Here is a 24,130-nt window from a genome sequence, read left to right as displayed (position 1 = left end):
ACAGGCATTTCCAAAAATAGTATCTCGTTTTGTCTCATGAATTTACTGTTCACTCAATACGAGAGCCAGCCGGTGCGTTACGCGCTCGAATCGGACGTGTTATATTGTAATCATCATTCGGAATTAATTAATTACGAAACAGCATAAAGCTAATACTTTTATACTTTATTTTTCAAACAATATACAATACAACGATTCCTTTTTATATGTAAAAATTCCGTAAGGATTAATAGCTTTTGCAAACAAAAAAAATTCCTGATATTGTACTTGAGAAACGATTTTAAAAAATCGCAGCCGCATCGGATCGATAAGGGCATTCTTTAATTTTTTTTTTTAACCGCAGGAGACTTTAAATTTTCTAAAGTAAACGTTATTTTAACTGCCAAAACCTGGCGCGGTGCACATTAATAAAATTAATGTTAAAAATGAGTACACTACGCGTTAAGTGAAATACTATTATTGCTTCGGTGTTTATTATATAACTTACGTTCTTATCGCGGACAAGTGCCATTCAGTTTTCACTCGTGTTGTTACTCTTTTAACGTCCAATAAAGCGGCGCTCTTCGAAACCAATTTAACGTTGCTAAAATGAAAACGTTTCTCTCGAAACGAGAGAGCTATTCAATTCTTTAACTGAATTATTTGAGGGAAGCGTTGATTTTGCTTTGAAGATTAGAATGTTAACCTCCAAATATTTAATAGTTCACCCTTTCTCAAGTATAAATTTAAAATGCCGACTTCGATTTCATTTATAAGAACAGTCGCATTAATTTGAATCTTCATAGAGAAAATAATCACGTATTAAATCCCCGAGTTCCTTAATTAACATTCACGTCGCTGTAAAACAAACATCATTATTTTAAAAAGTTAAGTATACTTACGGGATGAAATTTGATGAAAAACCAAATTAAAACTTGAGATTCTCTAAATTTATACCGCGATTATCATTCATTTCACATTCGTCAACTATTTGGCACGCGGAAGCACTAAACAAATGTTTGTCCTTTGTATACGAATAAAATCAATATTTTTTTGTTTACAAATCCCCCTGTAAGTGTATGGTACGTTATCAATCTTCCAGGTTAAATTCCATTGCTAAAAAAATCGCGCACTTGGCGACTAAATTTATATTCTACCATATTTAATTACGAAATTTGTTACCAATACTACCTAAAAAACGTCTTTGCAGTATTGCTATTTACGAATTCGTTAGTAATTGCTTTAAATTTCGGTTCGAATCTGAAACAATCAATCGAAAAGGAGTTATGTAGTATCAGCAACCTATCGATATTAAACATCAATAATTCGCCATCTAACACTTTTGATTGAGTCTAAACGTGGCGGTTGTAACCATAGAATAATTATAAAATCCATTTACACGAACGTTATCATCAAATCAATCAATTTCGCACCTATTGGCACCGATTTAAAAGTGCTAACAGACAAAAGTAGATTAGAAAGTCAATTATATCAAACAATATTATATACGTGATTTGTACTTTATCATAAATCAATAAAGGATAATTATTGAACGAGATATGAAAATTCGTGTAAACATATTACTAATTACACGCTTTCTAACTTCTGGACTCTGTGTATGTTAGACTAACGATTAATTTAGCAAAAATCTGGATTGTAAATAATGTTAAATAGATTTATGCTCCTTTCTGGATTTATTATTCAATTTTTCACACTTACATTTTGTTACGATGAGCAAGATTAAACTTTTCAGAATTCAAACTAATGAACTGAATATTCCATGTCTACGTGTTTCAAAAGTGGGCCATGCGCATAACAGCATAAAATTACTCTCTTCGGAATCAGGTAGAAAATTTTGAAACATTTTGCTGTTAATGCTCAGAACTTTCATTATTGAAATGAAAACAATTCATAGTTCTCAGATACAACAGATGTATGTGAACTATCACAAAGAGATTACATATTCCACTTAACATTTTGTTTGCGTATGTAAAATTAGTAAAAACACATTCCATATGAAAAACCCCTCACCTCCTTAGTTTTGTATTTAATTATAATATGAAATCCCATATCTAACAAAAGCTTTCAGCCACATTTAAAACCACCAATCAATTCGGCGGAAGTATGATCATAAATTCAATCGATTGATGTCTAATCATCTACTAGATTATTTTAGGGATCAATTAATTCAACATCCGATTTTCTGTACGCATTTTGATGATTGACAATGAATTAAAATCAAGTTTCATATGTCATGTTAAAACTGTTCTCAAACAGATCAAATCACAGTCATTTGATCAAAATTAATCTTCTGTACACTAAAAGAAGTCTGAAAAGCATTGTTAAATTTTCTATAATAAAATTGAAAGTTGTCACTTATACTGTGTTGTGTTATACTGTATTTGCTAATACAATTAACTTGAATATGTCTGAAAAGAATGTATAGTACAAGTTTCTTTTTCACAAAATGGACAAAACTCTCTCATTTGATTTAAGCATTGGTCTTTAAAAATTAAAATTCTAGATTTAATATAGTTTTGAAAAAATACCTTCACACAATAATTTTAATAATGAATAAATGCTAGATCATTATTAATTCAATTAAAACATTACATTGAGTAAACTATCAGGTTCATCTTGACCATAACACAAACATTTTTAGGAGAGTCTCTAGGAGTACTTAAGGGGTTTATTTCTACTTTAAAATTAACATTTCTTCAAATGAAAGAATATTTATGTTTAGAATGGATCTAAACATTGTATATAAAATTATCTTAAAACTACCATGTTTTTTATATAAATTTTCTTAAATTTTTTGTGAGAAAATGCTGATAATTAATTAACCCCTTAAGGATATATTATTAGTACTGGTAAAGCATTTTTATGTTAAGAAACCTTACTACTGAATATCAAAGATTTATCTAAAACTAATTTTCTCAAACAAAATTTAGTTAGATAATATTATACTCACCCTATTTAGTGTCCCCACTGATAACTCACTTAACACTAAGGAAAAGCATGCGCTAACTAATGTATAATTATTAAAATTTATCACCAGCATCAAAACACACGTAACATTATTTACAAACTAATGAATACTTTTTAATTCATAAAGAAAAAAAGTAATATTTTGTTGCAGTTTTAAATGTTTCAGAATGATAGCTATTTATAAAGTAAATTTTTTACAGCTAAGATATCACTGAGATGCATATTACAAGTATTATTTTTTTATGCATCAATCATTTTGATTAGTAAGAAATTTTTTGAATGTAATTTTGACCTGTTAATTAGTATTTGAAATCTTATTTAACTGTAAATTTTATTTTCTGTACAATTTTAATGGTTTTAATATGATGCAATGCCAAAAATATTTTGTATATATAAATTGTAAAATTAATTTTCTTTCACAAACAATATCATAATAGTAGGTTTTTCTATCAGCTTTGTACTATACTTAAAACGTTAACAAGGTAATGATACCTATTTAATCAATATATATGTATTCCTAATTTAATAGTTTCCACAATTATAACTTGGTTTTCACATATTTAAGCATATTAATGAAAATGGTTGTATACAGTGAAAAAATGTTTGTATTGACCAGCTCTACCAATAAATCAACTAAATATTTAAATATACTTCAAAATTGAAATGTTCTACTACTACTACTGAGTAATAATAGTAGTAGTAGAACAGAAATCATACATAATACATCAAATTCAATAAATCAAACTATACACCTGCAACTTTCATTAAATGCAATATCTCACAATTTAACATAAAATTTCATCCCATTGTATACTCATAGATTAAGAACTGGATCATTAAGAACAAAAAAAAAGTATTCATTTTTCGTATCCCAAATTCATATATTTTGTTATAAAACAAGCATTTATTATTATGTTCTATATAACTTCTAAACTTGTTGGTATTCCTGTTTAATTAAAAGATCAATAAAGATTTTATTAGGATAAGAAAAATGAACAACTCTTTCTAAATAACAATTTCCTAAAATTTTATATAAGCTTACCTTATTTACTTACCACCATTCACATCATCTGAGGTAGCCAAAACACAAAATTATTATTTCATAATTCATTCAAAGTAACTTTCATAAATGTCACACTTAAGAGAAAAAAATATTCTAAAGTATAAAATTTTAAATAAATAAATTGAGAAAAAAAATTAAATGGAAAATGATTGTGATTCAGATAATTTAAAATAGCATATAGATTTCTAAATTGATGCTAAAACTATGGCTACTTTTTGTAATCCAGTTTTTGTAATCCTATCTTCTTGCCACCATCCTATATTACGAGGAATCTCCTAATAAAGTTTGAAGTCTTGAAAATGTAACTTCAAAGATCCTCAACTTGATCCTCACAATGTTTTACTACAAATTAAGAATTTAAGTATCAACTTTAAGCAAATCAATAGATGGTTTTGTTTAAACAGAATGTAAATATAAACAATTGATTAGTAAATGGATAAGCTAATCTCAAATTTCTATTAATTTAAAACTGGTTTTAATAGTCAAAATATTAAGCTCTCAACCATAGGATAAGGGAACTGATCAATTAAATTTCATCCCCATATGTGTTAAATTCTTAAAGAATTTAATATTAAGACGTTCAAAAATTATGTAACAGTGAAGATTAGTTACTTAAAATTTAGCCCTCTTAAATACAATATTAAGATTTAAAAATGTGTAAAACTGTAATGTCCAATTACTGGTGAGAGCAAATATGTTTAAAATGAATGTATATGGGCAAAAAAATGGTTATTGAAACTCATACCCTCTGTCCCACGGCGCATCCATGCTTTCTCCCAATCCCTCGATCCAGAGTATCTCCTGAGAATCCTCCTGTGTGCAAATCCCACATGAAAAAAGTCATTTATTTCAAGTCCTACTCCTTTGTGTATTCCCATTTCTTTTCCCTGACTTCTCCTATTGCAAAGTAGGAATGAAAGCTGTTGTGATCCATCCAATACTGCCCATATATATTCCAGGTAGTGACTCCCCTTTATGTGTTTATCAACTAACACTTCCGAATGTGGCAAGTGTGTAATGTTCCACTTATGATTAGTTCTGTTCCGTTAATCCTCGATTTAAGTGTTTATATCCTTCCTATCCATCCTTATTTCATGCACATCCATGTATCCATTTCCCTACTGATCCAGGGCAGATCCAATCCTCCAATATATAATCCTTTATTCCTCACTGTATAGCCATGCGAGGTGGCAATCCAGGGAGTTTCCATACATAGTCTAAAGACAGGTACAAGTATAAGTATTAGAACATGAAATAACACTAATACAAAAAATTTTAACATATAAAAATATGACAGATGTTTCAAAGATATTTTGCAATTCTTTAGCTTACAAACAATTATACTCATTTAAGGTGTCAAAAAACTACATTATACATGTTACCTAATTTTAATTTTTTACAACCTACTAATAATAGAAATTAGTAGGTGCATTCCTTCCTTACATCACATTAAATTCAAGCAATAAAATTTTAAATCATGACTACAATAGTTACGGTAAATATCAATTATTCATACACATATGCTTATGATTTTAATGCATTACAATTCACAATGATATGAAATTAAATGACACCAAATGCTTCATGCTTAAAGATTTCAAGATTCATTTTAAGTCCTAAAACCTGTTCACACTATCACCTCCACGATTCCAGTATGAGTCCAGCTTTCCTCTCCACAATTTCAACTTGAAGGAGAACGCGAACGAGATCCAGATCGTGAGCGAAGAGCAGGAGAATAAGTAGGCGAGCCTCGAGTTCGTCTAGGAGAATAACTTCTACTTCTGGATCTGGAACGACCATTATAATCTTCTCTTACTCTGACATAGGATACCTCACCCTAAAAAATGTCACAGTTGTGAGACTTCTAATTAAATTGAATAGTAATAAATTTTAAATATATGTATCCCTTCAAATGGCACAATAAAGGGCTATCAAGTCCCAAAATTGCTTCCTATTCAGGATATTTATCTTGTCTTCAAAATGGCATTGACAACAAGTATGTTGAAATCAATGTGGCTGAAGACTAATACAATCATTTATAAAATATGACTATATTTTAAAAAAAACTCACTTCATGAGATCTGAATCTTGAATCATCTAACTTCTTAACTGCGTATTTCATATCTTCATATCTCTGGAATTCTACGACACCTGTACCATCTTTATAAACATCAGCATAGCAAACATCACCAGCTTCTCTCATATGATCTTTTAAATCTTGCCAACTACCAGTTGGTGGCAAACCTAAAAAAAGTGAAAATTAATCAGGCCAGAAGTTGATAATACATAATCAAGTAAGTAAAATAGTAAAAATAGTTTTACCTGAAACTAATACTCTGTATTGTGATCTTCTAGCAGGTGGTCCTCTACCTCTTCCCCTTGAACCCATTCCCCTACCTGGTGCATTTCCTCTAGGAAATTCTACTCTTAATTTATAACCATCATAATCATAACCATCTCTTGCATGGACAGCATCTTCAGCATCTCTGAAATATAACATTTACATTACATGACTTCATAAGCAAGGACAAAAATATGAATAATTCTTGAAAAGAAATTTAAAGTTGTGTATGAATATACAGTAAGGCCCAGCCATACTTCCAAGGCCTCTCCTCAAGTGGAAATAGGCATAAGATAGCAAACTCTTAATTATTTCCTACATTAACATACCTAACACACATTTTTACTTTCCCAGTTGTTATATACAGCAAAGGAAAAAATATGGTAATTAGTAGGAAAAAAGACCAAGGTTTTTAATTTTTGGACTTGGATCTTGAAATGCCAAAAAGTTGCAGGTTTTCTGTATGTATGGATATTAGTGTAAATGAGAATGTGAGTGTACAAGGCACAATTTTGTTCACCAACTTTGAAGAATAACTCATGTGCCTTTTGTTGAAAATTTCTGAATTTTGCAGCAAGGTTTGTGCATTAGGAAATTGATGCTATTAAATTTTGGCAATTGAAGATCAAGAGAGTGTAGAGGGGGTCCACATGTATCTGAAGTAAGGTCAAGACATAAGATTTTTTTTTACTTATTAGCATTCACAATTTTTTTTTTTATAAAACTCATCTCTACCCTCAAAATTAAGCTTTTTGCCATTTTATAATAATTAATAATATAAAAAGTTTAATAAAATAGGACAAATGGCATCATACAATTTTAAGTTCTTTTGACGGGAAAGTTATGCAACTCTTGCTGTTTTTTTTTTAAATTTAACATAGTGTTTGCCTTATTTAACAATGAACAGAATGATATAATCTATCATAACTAAAAAATTTTCAGAAGCAACTTTCTTCTCTCATTAAACATAAAATTTTCATTTTTCCCCTTTAAAATGGACATTTTAAGGCTTTTTTTTTTTTTTACTTATCAGACCACCAGAATTACTACCTTGGCATTTTTGAGCCATGTTTGCAAAGCAATTACCATAAATGAAACAAAAAAGCTCCACTGATATCACATGAACTCCAATGTTACAAACAAGAACTCTGAATAATGACTAATATAAGTTCATGTTTAGAGCAAAACAAAGAGTAGTCACAATAGCACATTCCCAAAATGAGAACAAGCAGGATGTGATGTAGACTTAACATGATATTAACAATATAAAGAGAAGTAATAATTGCTGAGCTGCAATTTTTAAAATTGTAATCTATAAATTCCCACCACACTCTCTTCAACCTTAAATGACCAGCAAAATATTTAAAAATACTACAAACGTTTTCAACCGTTATTTCCAGTCTATTTACAAAGGTTGAAGCTATAAATTCCCACTGGCATCCACTTGTCTCTTTCCTTAATCTTGAGAATGGAGTAAGATAGATGAAAGTCAAGACCAGATATGGAAAGATTAGGAACAGAAGGCCCCGTAAATGGTTTCTTCAAGTCATTTCAATTCAAAAACTCTCTCTGTAACAGTATTACATAGATGACCAGCATCACTCCATTGATAACGGGAAAAGTACTATGTGTGGGGCCAAGACATTACTAAAATTGAGGGCATTGTGACAATGTCACAATAAATAATTTCTTGTTAACAGTATCAATTATGCTTCTAATTAGTAAAACTTGACAGACTAAAAAGTTCTTACTAATAAGAAAGGTTTCAGCTAACACAACAGCATCACATTCTTTCCTATATTATTCAGCATATCTTGTGAATGAAATTTAACAGATAATGCTCATTACTGATGGTGCACTACCTACCTTGCAAAGAGAGCTGTTGTAGATCTTCCTGTTATGACCATTATTTGTTCATCATCTTTCATGTTCTCTTGTGACAAATTTTATTTATATGAACTTTGTGATGTCAGTTATACTGTCAAGAAAACCACAAAATTTTGCCACGCCATGTTTTGATCCTACTATATGAATCTCCTCCTCCTCCTATCTATCTATATCTGTAAAACTTATTGTCCTGGATACTAGTATCCTAAAGGCTGCTAATTGGTGAAATGCATTGTTGTTAGATTCCCAATGAACATAGGAATCTATTGCAGTGGATTTATGAAAGACTGGTAAGTAGATGATTGTTACCTCTAAGAGGTTAACTTTGTAAAAGCTGCTATTAATTAAATACAGAAAGCAATACTCCTGCAGCATTTTTGTTAATGCAATTTAATAACTAACGTTACGTTGATTTTTCCAAATAACTAACGTTACGTTGATTTTTCCAAATAACTAACTCATCAACATGCATAAGAATAAGTTTAATATTCATACTAAATTTCCTAACACAAGGACTTTTATATTCTACCTAGTAAAGAACCACCACTACACATTGGCATGCTGTCCTTGGAAGCGGTGGAAGTGCCGCTTCCTTGTATTTTCTAAAATATGAAAATAATCGCACAAAATTTATTTATATTTGAACCTATCTTATTACAAATTTCTATACTACATGTGAAAAAAACTGATAAGATTGCAACTGTATATTCAAATATAAATTTGTATATGGATATTCCTAATGGAAGTGCTGTATTGTCAAATACATAACAGCTTCCACAACGAATATTTGAATGGTGTAAAGCAGTCAGATTATAGGCATTTACACATGCATTTTACAGAGCACCAACATCATGGTGGAAGCTACATACACAACGCTTCCAATGATTCTATCCAGAACCGGTTCTGGGCTGTTAGCCACCCACCTGCTAGATATTTGGCTGCCCTCCCTCGCCCATTATGTGAATCACGAGTAGATTTACCTATAACTTAAAAACATACCAGTAAATTCCTATTGGTTGGATTATGATAGTTCTGTTTACTTAAAAAAAAATCCATTAAAATATTTGATATATTTATTCTGCTCTCCCATCTTGCATTTTCACAAACTCGGCCACCCTTCGGTCCACATTAGGCCGAGTTTTCGAGGTTCTACTGTATTACGATTTGGTATGTCCCATCTATAAGGATATTCAGGAAAAAAAGTGTACAATTCTTGTACAATGTTAAAAAATGAACTGTTACTCTGGCAGCATCATTTACAACTAAATTTAATGAATGAGAGAGATGCAAGAGATACAGAAAAACCTCTAGAATTTATTTTTACAATTTTTATACCTTAAATTTACAATTTACGTATCCATTGTCATAACAATTTGTCTTTCTACTTTTTTCCCTGAGACTACAAATATTCAAGTATGAAGTAACTAGTTTTGACTTATTTCTATTTAAGAAGTAGATAAGTAATTAAGAGATTAGGGACATAAATCAAATCCCGCTAAAAGAGCCAGAATTTATTTAAACAAAAGCTTAACTGAACCAATCTCTAGCCGAATACAGTGGGGACTGATTTCTTCGTAATATTAGATGTAATAAAGACAGAAATTTTTCCAGTTAAATGAGTGTGACCGAAAAGTTGTATATTTTGGAAATTTTCGTAGACATCTAATCCTAAAATGAATTAGTTAGAAAACAAACGACAGACAATCTATTAAGTTTAACATATTTAGATTTTTACAGCTATGGCAAGAAATGTTTAAAATTTACAACAACCCTGCCACGTCTTTTGAGGTATACTAGTGATGTGACAAGAGGCATTTGACATTGACCTGTATCGACACCCTCGGGATTTGGCAGCTTGCATGCATGCACCTAGCAGAACCGCCTCTGATTCCACTCATAGGGAGCTATTTGACTAAGTGGATTGTTTTAAGATTTAAAAAGTAAAGAAGACTTTTATGTTATTTTATGTACGTTTCTTTACAAAGCTATATTTAATTATAATTTTCTTTAAAAGTATATTCATACAATTGAAGAATATTTTGTACCAGGTATGTATATCCATCACACAGTTTATTTCACCAAGTAAGTTTGTACAATATTTATTTTCAATTTTAGCCCTTATCAATTCAGAATATAATTGTGTTATTGAAAATTTAAGTTTTAGCTTGAGACCATATAATGAAAAAGAAAACATTAAAAGAGAAAGACTAATGCCTAAATTAAATATAAATACGTCAACAAAAAAATTTGTTTGACATTTTCACAATAAAATTTATGAAGTCATAAGATGGCTTTGTGGATGCGTAGAAATGCAAAAATTGTTTTCTTGGCCTTGCCTACTATTTTCAAATGAAATTAGCATGTGGAACGAGAATGGCTTTGACAATTTAAATAATTTGAGAAAAGCTGAAAAAAAAAGACACGAAAGTCGTAAATGTCATATCCATTCTTTTCTAAAATTGAAGCAATTTGGAAATCAATGCAGAATAGAATTGAATTTTACATTAGTAGACAATATAAAATAAATATTGAAAATTATAACAAGATAATTACGGCTAATAGATATAACTAATAAATGTTATATGTTTTTTATCAAAGCAAGAATTGGCATTTAGAAGGCAGAGGGAACCTATTGAATCTAATAATGGAGGTAATTATATTGAACTTGTTTATTTATTAAGTATGTCAGATAATCTATTAAAAATACATTTAAAGAAGTGTACAGTTTTTACTGGCTTATCAAAGAAACGAATACAAATGAACCATGACATGCAATTAACTGATTGTCCCTGTAAGTCGGCTTCTTACAGAAACACAACTTCCCTATCATCAAATGTCTCGGCATGCTACTGCCACTACATCTCCAGAAGTGGATGACCCTATAAGGATACCCTTGTCTTCTACAATAGAGTCCCGCCAGTCTGCACACTGCTGTTTCAGTCAGCGGAGAGGAAATTTTTTAGCTCGCAAAATATATGTTTTTTTTTTTGTATTTTCCAGTTGAATTTAAACGGTATTAATTGTACAAAATGATTTTTTTTGGTTGTGGAATTCTAAAAATATTTTATTGTAGTACTGTATTAATAGATTCTTACCTAAATGTCAAATTTCCAGCAAAACACCCCCAAATTCATCATTTGAATGTTTTCAGCCACTCATTAATTGACCATCAGGAAAAGTCAAATGAAAATAACTGTTATATTTATAGAATGTTGCCACATTGTACATGTAATTTTTATAATTTATAAAAGATTGGTAGAACTTATATGTTGCTTAATATACATCACAGCCGATGTTCAAACCGATTTTAAAAATTATGTGTACAACACGGCAACATTCTATAAATAGAACAGTTATTTTCATTTGACTTTTCCTGATGATGGCAGATTAACGAGTGGCCAAAAATGTTTGAACGTTGAATTTGGGTGTTTTGCTGGAAATTTGACGCTTAGGTGAGAATTTATATATTGTTCCAGTTTATTTTGTGGTTTTTTATGTACTGTATTAATACTGTACAAAATTAATAAATCAGTGTTTGACATGTCCTATTAAAACAGCAGATCTATACTATACTTACACAAAAACAGAAACAAAGTCATTGATAGTGTTGGATCTATATAAACTGGACCTGTTTTACTGCTTGCTTCTGCATTATTTCAATTATTCAGCTAATCTGAACAGGGCTCAGCCCCAATTAGTTTGAACTAGCAATACTTCGTTACTAAAGTACCGCTAGTCCAAAGTAGTATTTAGTGCCCCAAGTGAAACAAATTTTTAATGTAAGATTTTAGTTGTCTTCTGCAATTATTTTTAATTTGCCCAAAGAAATGCCATTCTTGTCACACACACATTTCTAGTAAGAAAACAGTTTCTATTTTAACAGATAGATACAAGCTTTTGTAATTCAAAATAAAAAGGAAGAAGTCATCCCTCATTATAATGGAAGAGAAGGGGTTTTTTACAACTATTAATGGCATACTAAGCTTTTCAATTGATTGCTGAAAGCTGTGTGTAGCCTTTTCAAGACAGACTGTAGATGTAAGAGCTTTTTCTAGTACTGGCCTTTGATAGCCATTCCTCTTTTAAGCACTTTTACCATTCTGAATAATCTACAATTTTAATATAACCCTTGATGAAGCTTTTCCCTTAAAAATGGCATGAATCTTTTGTTGCATAGAATATTTCAAGTTTTAAGTAAGATCCCATCCGAAGGGTCTCCCATCAGATCCACTGCATGTGTAATATAAAAACACAAACACTGTGTGTGTTCTTATGTTTTTGTCTGTACAGGCATACCTCTGGTAACAAAGGCACAATATAAAGTCTGCAATTACCAACCCCATTTAACAAAAATATTAAAGTTTGAAGACCAACATCAGGAAGTCATCCAATTGCCTAATGACTGCAACTCGTCACCTAGTCCAGACGTGTCTGTTATAACGGTTTTGCATCATTGGAGTAATTTAGTTGCTGCTTACACTTCATATGATGTGTTTCAGCACAATAAATGAGGTATAAGAAAAAAAATAAAATTATACTAGAAGAAAATAACATCAATAGATTAGAAATGATGGTTCAATCAATAGATTTTGAAATGTGGAAGAGGATGTATGAAATTTATTAAATGCAAAAGATAATGGTTTTTCAGTAGATCTAAAAAACTTGTAAACAATGAAGTAAAGAAAGGAAAAAAAAATCACCACAGAAAAAGTGTTAGCAATGAAAGATTTAATTTAAAAAAAAAAAGATACTTGAATGACATTGATTTAGGAAGTACAGTGAAAACTGCTTAGGCGACCATCTGCATTCGAAGGGCACCTGTCAAAACGGGCAAAAATTTCTGGCACGGAATAGTTTATCCATAGAGTCTTCGTATTAGTTACCTGTATTAAACGACCACCCATGTAACGCGACCGCGAGCATCGATTTTTGGTCCGAAACAACATACAACACCTGTAATAAGCGACCATTTTCGCGAATGTATCTGGTCTAAACTATTGTAAGAACCCATCTCAACAACGTTTCCACCTCCTAATATAATGAATTAGTCTAAACTCTCGTTCGAACCCATCCCGGGCACTTCTCCCACCCTCGAAATTAGGTGCAGGTGTTAATAAATTAGTCTAGCAACAAAGGAAATTCATTTCAGTTTGTTGGAAAATGTCCGAAATGCAAAGTGCTGTCGTTAGAAGATCGTATTAAAGTTATCACAACAGCAATTAGCGGCGAAGTTTAACTGTGGGAAAACAAAATTTATTTTACCCTAGACCTACAGTATTTTCCTTGGGGGTGTAAAATATTGTACACGATACAATTAATCGGCTGATCTCATCGTTTGATAAAATCTATTTTTATTTATTTATTTTGAAGCTCATATACAGTACACGTGCGATAAATAGTTTCTGTATCAACCTACCTTATTTCCACGATATTTTTAGAAAAATAATATCCAAGTAATTTTCGCAGGCAAAATATTCAAAAAACAATAAACGCATTAATGCAAAAATCAGTTTTACTTCCTTTTTCGATTCCGCGATTGTAATGAAATCGTATAATGAGAAAAAATAATAAAATCGTTTTATTATTAATTAATAATTTTTCTTATTGTACTTAATTAATTAAGAAAATATTAAATATTAAAAAATACAGTATTTTTAAAGTTAAAATAAGATTAAACTAACGAAAACCAAAAGCAAAGTGATGGAGAGATAGGACGCGCTTGTATATTGATGACGTAATACACGTAACTGAGGAGAGAACGAAAAGAACCGAGTCGAATTAATTAAGTCGGAAAAAAGAAAGTGTGCATTATAATCGAGAAAATGCGAGTATTGTATTAATCTTTAAAATAAAATACAATACCAATATAGCCCTATCGTTGAAAAAATTCGCTTATTTTTGCTCACCTCGAGTTTTGCTTAGTAGAAATGGCTAAAAAGTGCGCAAAATACGTGCAGAAATACGGTATTACGGCACCACCTGTATTGGACGACCACCTGTCTAAAAGACCACTTTTTGAAGGAACCGTGTGCGGTCGCCATAGACAGGTTTTACTGTATTATTATTGTTAGGCAATCAGTGTTAATTGTATTAAATCCGTACACACAATTGTTAAATGAAAGAGGGGGGAAAAAGCACAAATCAACTTTAGATTTCTATTTTAAAATTTCATGATTTTATACTTGCTTAAAATGTGATACCGACTTTTTATTTAATAATTAGACCCTTTTTTAAAAAAAAGTTTTTCATTTTCTTTACATAAGAATGTATCCCTATTAAGACCACAGTATCTTTACCCCTAAAAATGAAGTTTCACTTAAATTTCATAAAATGCATCTTCGTTAATTGAAGTATGCCTATATATGGCAATGAGACATGGTGTTCTTGGGAGACATCTCCTCTGGCAGATTTTCTGTGGGAAATTGGCCCCTATTTAGTTGTTACAAACATGAAGAAAACCCAGAAAAACACTATGTGACCAGCCTGTTGGCATGGCACAAACCACCAACCAAGTACTAGTGTTTAGTGGTATCCACTCGGCCACTGGTGGCTTGTGCTGATAAAGGAACATGAAATTTGTCGGTGTATATGCAGACTAGGTTTTTCTGGTTTTCTTAATTAGCAATTGCATGAATCTTGTTCAATATGGTGCCAAGTTTCTTAGAACATTATTTTAAAAGTAATTTGATTACTTTGTGTTTCAAGAAAGTGCATATACATTTAAATATCAAACAACAGATATCAAAAAATTAAAATACTTTCCTGTAGCCAATTTTATAAAATAATTTAAGGTAAAAAAAATTTGAATCATCAAGTAGGAATTATGCAAATTTTCCCCATTAGATTAGATATAATTAGAAATGATCTATCTGAAGAAATGTTAAAAACAAAAAAAAATTTTTTTTCAACGCAATTCAATTAATGTATCCCTTCATTGGCACAATGAGAGGTTAAAAAATCCAAACATTGCTTCCTAATTCAGGAATTAATCTTGTCTTCAGTTTGGCATCAATAACTAATAAATAGTTATCAACGTGGCAGAAGACAGTTTAAATGTAAAAAAATTCTACAAAATGATAAAAAACCTGATATGAAAATTGAATTCATTATAGAAACAAGATTTTTTACAATTATTGAACTTAATTTATCTATCAATCACATAAAATATAATACTTTACATTCGAGAAACACTCATCTGCTCAAAACAATCTTTGGAAATTTTGAAAATAAAGTTATATATGTCATCTACCTTGATATTTCCCAGACATTTCATTATCATTCCAAATACATTGCAGACCGTATTGTGTGAATATTTTGATATTAACCAGTCTTTCATTCTTGGCTAAACAGTTATTTATCTGGATTGTCTAAGATACTTTGAATACCTGAAATTTTCACCAATCTGCTAGATACTCAAGGGCCTTATCTTTAATTGAAAAGTGTCCAGCAATTGTCAACAGAAAAGGCATTGAAAAGGCATTATTCTGCAACATGACGATGCAAGACCACACTGTGCAAGACGAGCCCTGGAAAAAATTAATGAATTGGTGTGGGAGGTACTGTCTCTCCCAACATTGCACAATCGGATTTCCATTTATTCCGATCGCTACAACACTTTCTATGTGACAAAAAATTTGAAAATTTGGATGATATTCAAAATGCCACCTCCAGATATTTTGCTCAAAAACCAATTGATTTTTATTGATCAGGCATTGAAAATTTGCATACTAGATTGCAAAAGGTTGTTGATGATGAGGGTGATTACATCATTGATTAAAAATAAAAACAAGTTAAAAATTTTTGTTTAAATTTAATGTAAAAAAACAACATTACTTTCTGGTCCCTAATATTAATTTTTCCTGCATTGTTTTTGTTCTGTATTTAAACTGAAAGAAAAATGTTATCCCGCATCAATTGTTTTACTCAGAATAGAGGGTGCTAATTTCAAATACCGATTTTCATGTACTAAAAATAAAAGCATGTCAAATTTAATATTTAAACCCTTTGATTGCAGCTAACCAGTTTTTATTGTGATTTTTGCCTACAGCTTTACAAAATACTGTACTTTATTGGTGATATTTTCTAGTAATGTAACAAATATTCAGTTACTATTCAGTATGTGGCCAAATACCAAATACCTAAAAACAGGAGTAAGAAATAACAAAAACACAGTAAATTAATCATTTTGGTATTTAGATTTAATGTTATCAGGTTAGTGTTGTTTGTTTATATTTATTTATAACTTATAGCATGCACAAAATAAAAAAACATAATATTAGTCACTTGTATTCACAATTTATAATTACAAAGATCAGCACATGTACACACCTATTCGTTCGAGAATCGCCGCACATCTGAGGATCTGACCCTGTCTATCCTTCTTTTTAAGCGCTCATCTTTGCTCTTTTCTATCGCTCTAGTCCACGTATGCCTATGCATACATCATAACACGTCCTCACGATACTTTTGATTCGTCGCTTTTCCATCATAGATTTCCCATTTTACAATTACGTGACTCATAGCCTGGTGATAACGGAGAAAAGAGACAAATAGGACGTTGGTATAAGTCATAGTTATGATTTTACAGATTTGAAACAGCTTGGCAGCCCGAACGACCGCAGACTTTCACCCGTGCACGCTAAGTGACTTTCATTACAAGCATTTAGCTTTCCGAAGTCTATGACAACAATTGTTTGGCATTCACAGCCGCGAATTTTGGGCCAATAAGCTGCCTCGACTTGTTTAATTATGTTATCAACTCAATTTCATATTTATTTTCACATTTACACTTTGCGATTCTTCTCTGTTCTTCTTCCGTTATTTACACGGGTAGGTCATTTCACTGTTATCCACATTTGATATCATCACTTATCACATACTGCCATGACACTCTTGTCTGAACTGTCAAGAATTAACGCGATTGGCAAAGCACAGTGACAGTGGGCCAATAGAGAGCAGGGTCCTTGCCATAATGCAGTTTGCGTGCCAATTTTCGTACATGCGTTAATCAAGCCGAATAGTTTGGCTGAATATTCGGTATTCGGCCTGAGGCCAAATATACTATTCATTGTAGCACTAATACTTTCTCTTAAAACCTGGCAACACTGGTAAAAATAAGCAGGTTATCTCATGGTTGCCATCTGTATCATAATTTCATAAATATGCCTTACTCAAAAACAACTTATTTGCAACCACTGTTTTCATACATATTGCCTTTTCATTGAAATTTTGTCTTCTTTGCACTAGAGGGCTACTAAATTTTCAGACATTTTTAGATTGCTACTACCATATATTTTTGATTATACAATGTACCTTTCAAGACTGCTAACTGCTATGCTTTTAGACCTATTGATAAAAATCTCATATTGATGTGAAAAGAAAATTTATGCAAATAAACATTGTTGAAATGCCATTATGCTTCTACTTGTACAAAATGTAATAAAATGTATTAATGTAGTAGTGAACTGTCTTGAACTGAAACTTTTTTGACATAGGGAGTCATGACCACTCGAGGATCGGACTAAAAATTTTAGGTCACAAAAATTTGGAAAAACTAAGGTTTATGCATATAAAATAAGTACAGTATATAAAAGGAATGCATTATATATTTGTTAATAATAATTTCTTAATGTTTAGTATGTTGAAATTGTATGGAAAAAAAAGTTTTAGATTATGCCCACTCAGAGGTTTGTTTTGCATTGTACATTATAAGGGAGAGTCAAAAACTTCACTGTAAAAAGGAGTCTAAAAATTTTTTATTGTAAGAAGAAATCACAAATAAAAAGTTTACGAAATTATGATAGAAATATTAACCAGGTTCATCCTATGGTTAAAGGGCATAAGTATAAAGGATCAAGATGATGTATGATAATTTTAAGTGAAATACAATAATTTCAAGGGGCAGATACAATTTTCTCCTGTAAGTTTGGCAACTTGAATTGTGTTGAGAAAGAAGAGATCATGTCTGGACAAGGGAGAAAAGTCAGAACCCTTTTCCATAAGAAAATCAATACATTGTAAGTGACAAAAATTTATAGGTCAATACATTACGTAATCTTACCAAAAGAAAATAAAACAAATTTCAGTATTCTTAACAATTTTTAAAATGTAAAATAAACAAACATCTGTCTGCATATCACATTAGCAGTTATGTAAATTATATTTGTCACATGGACTATCTCTGAGATTTACTCCATGCCTTTTTTTTTGTTTTTTGTAAGCTGCCTCACATTCTTGTTTCCACATGGTGGTAATTAACTTACCGTGGCTGATAACTGTTTAAAAAAAGACAGACATTAAAAATTTTTTTTTTGGCACTGACCCATATGAAAAGTGCTATTTAAATCACAAGGACTACTTACTAATTCTCCACAAACTGCCCTGCTTAAGCTTGTTGTCATTGTGGAGTATCATGGATGAAAGACACATACAAAATGTTTCACATGACTTGTGTTCCAACATCATCGTCAAGCAGTTTGCCTCTTTTCTGAGTGTGAAGAGTCCCGGACCACAGTATGATAACATTTGCATTAGTTATGTTTCTGGTAATATCAAAATTCTATAACAAAATCCATCAAGTTTCAATTTGTCAATGACAATTTATTTTTCAGGATCAACTCCACATAAAATACAAGAAATACAATAATAATTAATCTAATTACTTTAAATTAAGATTAAATGATTATAATAATAAATAATTACAAATTTATATAGAACATAGAAATTTGTTTTCTAACTAATCACTTTATTTTAAAACAAAGTTACTTAACAACGAGCAATTATTTCATTATGGCATAGTCACAAAAGCCAAGCTTTTTAAATCTTATTTTTAATTTATTTAATTTAGGCTACTAGAGGTGGAGAACATATATTTTATACCCTGTTCACACTGAGCATTTCAATCTAGATTGTGATAGGATTGGCAATTGTGCCATGGTGCAAGCCTTCTTGACTGAAACAAGGTTCAATTACAATCGACACAAGTGTTCTTGAAACTAGATCCAATCATAAGAGAGTTCCCACAATCCCGTGCACTTGAGAAGAAACAAGATGGCTGTGGAAGTAGTGTTTGGATATCAACAGAGAAATAAAACAGATATTTGGAGAGACAGTAAAATCTGGCTATTATTAGATATAGGGCAAGAAAAAGTATTTATCTGAAACCAAAACTTCCATTTTTTTTGGTTGATGTTCATGACTTATCAAGCAGTTATGTCAGTTTTATCATCGCACACAATAGCCAGGTTCTTCTCAAGTGGACTGCCTGTGCAAACAGCTCGACGTTTGACTGGCGACAGTTACAATTGAGATTGTGGGTAAATTGAGATCAATATGAGTCACGGATTGTGTGCAAATGCAGTATTAGTGTCTTGCCCTGTACATCATAAAAGGTCTATTAAAATAATAACTGAACTTTATATTTTTAATTTTTATTTTTCAAGTTACAGATTATTAGTCCTTGACCCCTTCAAAGTACTCCCCTACTCACACACTTATCCCAGAGATGTATCCACTTTGCAAAGCAGTCCTGGTAAGCTTGTTTCGAACTGTCCTTCAATGCTCGTGACAAATTTGTTTTAATGTCATCAATTATGTTAAAATAACATCCTTTCAGCACTGATTTTAATTTCAGAAACAAGAAGAAAATTGCAAGGAGCCAGGCCTGATGAGTAGGGAGGATGAGGAGAACATGTCATTTGATTTTTGACACAAAACTGGCAAATTGACAAGACTGAGTGAGCAGGTGCATTGTCATAATGAAGGAACCATGAGTTGTCTCACCACAACTCTGGTCTCCTGTGAATTTTTTCACACAATTGTTTCAAAACACCTGCAAAATACTGATGATTGATTAATTGACCTCGAGGCAAAAATTCAAAGCACACAACTATAGTTTTCTGAACGTGAGTGTCTTCAATTGAAATCAAAGGCTTTCCTGGTCGAGGGTCATTGTGAACTAACTGATGACCATTTTTGAATCGGGTAAACCATTCATAATACTGCATAGGACGTAGAGCATTGCCTCCATAAGCTTGATTCAATAATGGAAATGTTTCCTTAAAAGTTTTCCTGCAAACTTTACATTGTATCGTTCCTCCTGTAAATTGTGCACTGCAAAAATCGCCATGAACACTGAAACACCTTCCCCTCAAAAAATAACAACATGGGAACGAAATGAAATATCAACAATCTGAAAAAAGCAGTTTACTCAGTAGGTAATCACAAACATAGTGTTGTCAATTTCACGACACTAGGACATTCCGTTTTTGCCCAATTCCAAAAGTTCAATTATTTTTTGAACAGACCTCATACTTGTTCTGTCAGCAACACAACCGTGCCTGTTACCTAACTCCTTTCAAGGAAAAATTTCTAAATTGAAATAATGTGATTTCCAGTGAAAACTGGAAGTTCTTACATAGTTAAAGAGGGCCTCCTAACACTAAGCTTTCCATTTCCGGTCTTGATTTTCATCTAACTCTGTTCTTGAGATTAAAGAAGGACAGACAGATGGACAACAGTGGAAATTTATAGGTCTACAATTTTTTCAAATGGCAGCCCAATAATACTTATACAAGATGTATAACTTACACCATACAGACACTTCTGTTTGGAAGTTCGGTTACATGCAAAGGGTATCAGATTCAATTGTTCATGAATAGTGAATAGATCAATTGTTAGTGAAAAGTTAAAATAATGAAAACATTTACCCAATTTATTTATTTAGACTATACAAAACTATGCATGTTGCATCTGTTGTTTTAAGTAAAACATTTTATTTCCAAAAGAAGTCTATGATATTGGCCACACATCTTATGTAATAATAATAAGTATTGTATATAACTTTATATTTTAAAATAAGAGATTAGTTTTACAAATACTGTATATATGCTTTATACATTTAGATAACAAATTTAGTTAAAAATTCAGATTAAATGCTTATTAGTAGTATTATTTATTATTTTATTTGTTTTGTTTTTATTGGAATTAATCTTGAAAAATAAGTAATTGTCAAATCTTGACNATATTTTAAAATAAGAGATTAGTTTTACAAATACTGTATATATGCTTTATACATTTAGATAACAAATTTAGTTAAAAATTCAGATTAAATGCTTATAAGTAGTATTATTTATTATTTTATTTGTTTTGTTTTTATTGGAATTAATCTTGAAAAATAAATAATTGTCAAATCTTGACTCAATGGATTTTGTTGTAGAATGTTATGGTGTTATGGAAACACAACAAAAGCAATATATATCAAACTGAACTCTGCAGATGTTAGGAATAAGACATCACTCTCCTATCATTTGATTCCTGCAGAGAATAACACAAAAGAACAAGCTCTTCTGTGAAAAAAAAAAATAAGTTGCCTAGAAGCACATCAGAAATGTCACTTGTTCAAGAAGAGTAACATGTGAATGTAGTTACGCAATTGAGTGACACCAAAGAGAAATCATATAATGCACTTTCTAAATGTCCACCACCAACATGCAACTCCATGATGACAAGCTTAAGCATCATCATCTTAAACAGAGCACAGTTGGCTAGTAGTCCTACCAGTATGATTTTTTTTTGTTTATAGAACTTTATTTATGGGTCTCCCGGAAAAAAATTCTGCATGTTTTGGAAATATCTATTAAATACGTCTCTTTTTTTAAAATAAAAGAAAACACATTGTGGTCTGAATGAAAATAACTACCAGTAATTTTTCTGCAAAAATAAAGCACAAATCCAAAGCTCACACATGCAAAGTTTTTTTTGACAAGATTCAAGCTATCAGTTAGGGGTGCAAAACCCCTCATTCATAGCTTGAATGAACGAGGGGTTTGCACCCTAAAGAATTGTAGATCCCCTATACAAGCAAATAAGTCAAAGGAACCATACCTGTACTGTACATGCAATCCTTTGAAATATTTGCCTCCAAAGGTCAGTTTTAACACACATTAGTATACTGCCTACTAGTGTTACCACCCGTCTGGTTTTCACCCGGGAATTGACTCGCTGTCCCCGGGTGAAAACCAGAACTATTAATTTTGTCTGGGAATTTCGTACAAATTGTGAAATTAGGATGAAACAAAGTTCTTGCAAATATTTTTAAAATTTACACTATTTTAACAGCAAAAGAACTCACACTCACTGAAATTCACCTGCAATTCTGCCATGTTAGTCTGCTTTTGCCAATGTGTGGAGTGCAACCCCTGTTGACTCAGACGGCCAAGCAGTCAAGGTGGCAGCCTACTGCTCTGGGGGGACCCGGGATTGAATAATGCTTAGAATTTTTTTGGGGGTGGTCCATCTGGATATGTCAGGCCCCGTCCCTCGCCACTCAGTTGCCCCATTGTGGGCCTGGCCATACTCATAATGGGCTTGCAAAAAGAGGCCCTCTTAGTGCCCACAGGGCGGAAAGAGTAAAAAAACCCATTGACTTTTTTTTGCTCGTACGATCGTACACGTCTAAAGCAGTGCTAAGTTATCTGTTCCCTAGATTCTGACTGTAACTGATTTAGAACCAGCATGCACGTTATTCTTTTCATTGTAAAATGACATTGCACATGCGTCAGGAACTTCTGTTCGAAAAAACCCAACGTACTGTCCGGGTCAGCGATTTTCAAAAAGTAGCAACACGACTGCCTATTCTCCATGCTCTGCATCATCAAGGCCTCAACCAACACTTTGCATGTAGTCATGCTTTGGCACGAGCAATAGAGCACTCAACTCAAGAGTACTTGATGTCATATATATAACATTGCGCACTCCATGAACAATCAAGCAGTCCACTCAAAGTCAGCATAGTCATGTGGCATAAACAGCTGAAAACAATAGTCTTAGTGGAGTGGAGTAACTCGTGATCTCGTGCAACCTGATTTTAAGAGGCTGTTTTCTTGCAAAGAGTCACTTGTACAGATATGGTTTCTTTGACTTTTTTGCTCCTATGGGTAGGATCTACAGATCTGATAAGGTCCCATCTGCCTCACTCAAAACCTTTTTTCCTCATTTATTTTGTTGTTTCACTGAAATTCTTTTATTTGTATTTGTGCATGTCTAACTAATGGCTAGAACTACAGGTGCAATATTTCTAAACTTACAGAATGATTAAATTGGTCACACTCTCCATACCCAGCACACACTTTTTAAATTGGAAAATTCAGTAAACACGTTTTTGATATTCATTTTGGGTCAAATTTTACGTATACAATGTAGATATAAAAAAACCCTAAAAATTACATCCTGGTTAATTAAAAAGAAAAAGATGTGAATACATATTATACCTTTCATAATACATGAATTAATTAAATTAAATAGTTTATATTTTAAGACATTTCTTAATATATAAACTAAAAAATCAATTTTAACTTCGTTAAGTCACTTACAGTAACTAAATTCTATCAATTTTAAATACTGCGTAATATTATCGTTTTAAAAATTACATTTAATAATAATAAATTTACGTTTTCTTAATAAAAAATTAGATAAATATGAACTATTTCAATGGAAACAAAAGCATTACGTTTACATTTTATATATTTATTTAACCATTTTTTGATTACTAAACCTACCTGGGGTCTTCGAATTCTACAAAAGCGAAGGGAGGGCCTCGTCTATTTTTCAAATCGATAAAAGTAATTTTACCGAATTTATAAAACAAGTCTTCGATATCTTTAGTACGTATATCGGGTGGTAAGTTTCCGACGTAAATTCTGCAATCGTTATTTCGATAAGACATTATTTTTCAAACGATTGAAGTGGATTATAATCGACGTATAACTTCTTAAAATGGCGACCTCCTCCTTTGTCGCTGTGATCGGTCTACTTCGCATGCTCAGAAGATTGCATTGTGGGATGACAGAAGTCGATAGATACCGATCGTTTTT

At 31.6% G+C, this 24,130-nt stretch overlaps 1 protein-coding gene across 3 annotated transcripts; it reads right to left on the bottom strand.

Annotated features, from left to right (window-relative positions):
* Positions 1–335: 335 nt before the first annotated feature.
* LOC111621521 (serine/arginine-rich splicing factor 1B-like) lies at positions 336–24,097 on the bottom strand. Of its 3 annotated transcripts, XR_002756092.1 has the most exons (6): positions 23,816–24,097; positions 6,353–6,516; positions 6,102–6,274; positions 5,670–5,867; positions 4,776–5,247; positions 336–4,372 (listed from the first exon to the last, which is right to left on the bottom strand). XR_002756092.1 is itself a non-coding variant. In XM_023363678.1 (4 exons), exons 1-4 carry the CDS (start codon positions 23,980–23,982, stop codon positions 5,712–5,714), a joined length of 660 nt encoding a protein of 219 aa, XP_023219446.1. In that variant the 5' UTR covers positions 23,983–24,095; the 3' UTR covers positions 336–5,711. The 3 variants fall into 3 exon arrangements, 1 of the variants encoding a protein (XP_023219446.1); XR_002756091.1 differs by having other exon boundaries at positions 4,776–5,867; positions 23,816–24,095; XM_023363678.1 differs by having other exon boundaries at positions 336–5,867; positions 23,816–24,095.
* Between the last annotated feature and the right edge of the window lie 33 nt (positions 24,098–24,130).

This window comes from Centruroides sculpturatus, unplaced genomic scaffold, assembly GCF_000671375.1.
Source record: "Centruroides sculpturatus isolate CEXI.00-Female unplaced genomic scaffold, Cexi_2.0 scaffold222, whole genome shotgun sequence".
In the NCBI taxonomy this organism is placed as follows: domain Eukaryota; kingdom Metazoa; phylum Arthropoda; class Arachnida; order Scorpiones; family Buthidae; genus Centruroides; species Centruroides sculpturatus.
This window is presented reverse-complemented; position numbering and strand designations above follow the sequence as displayed.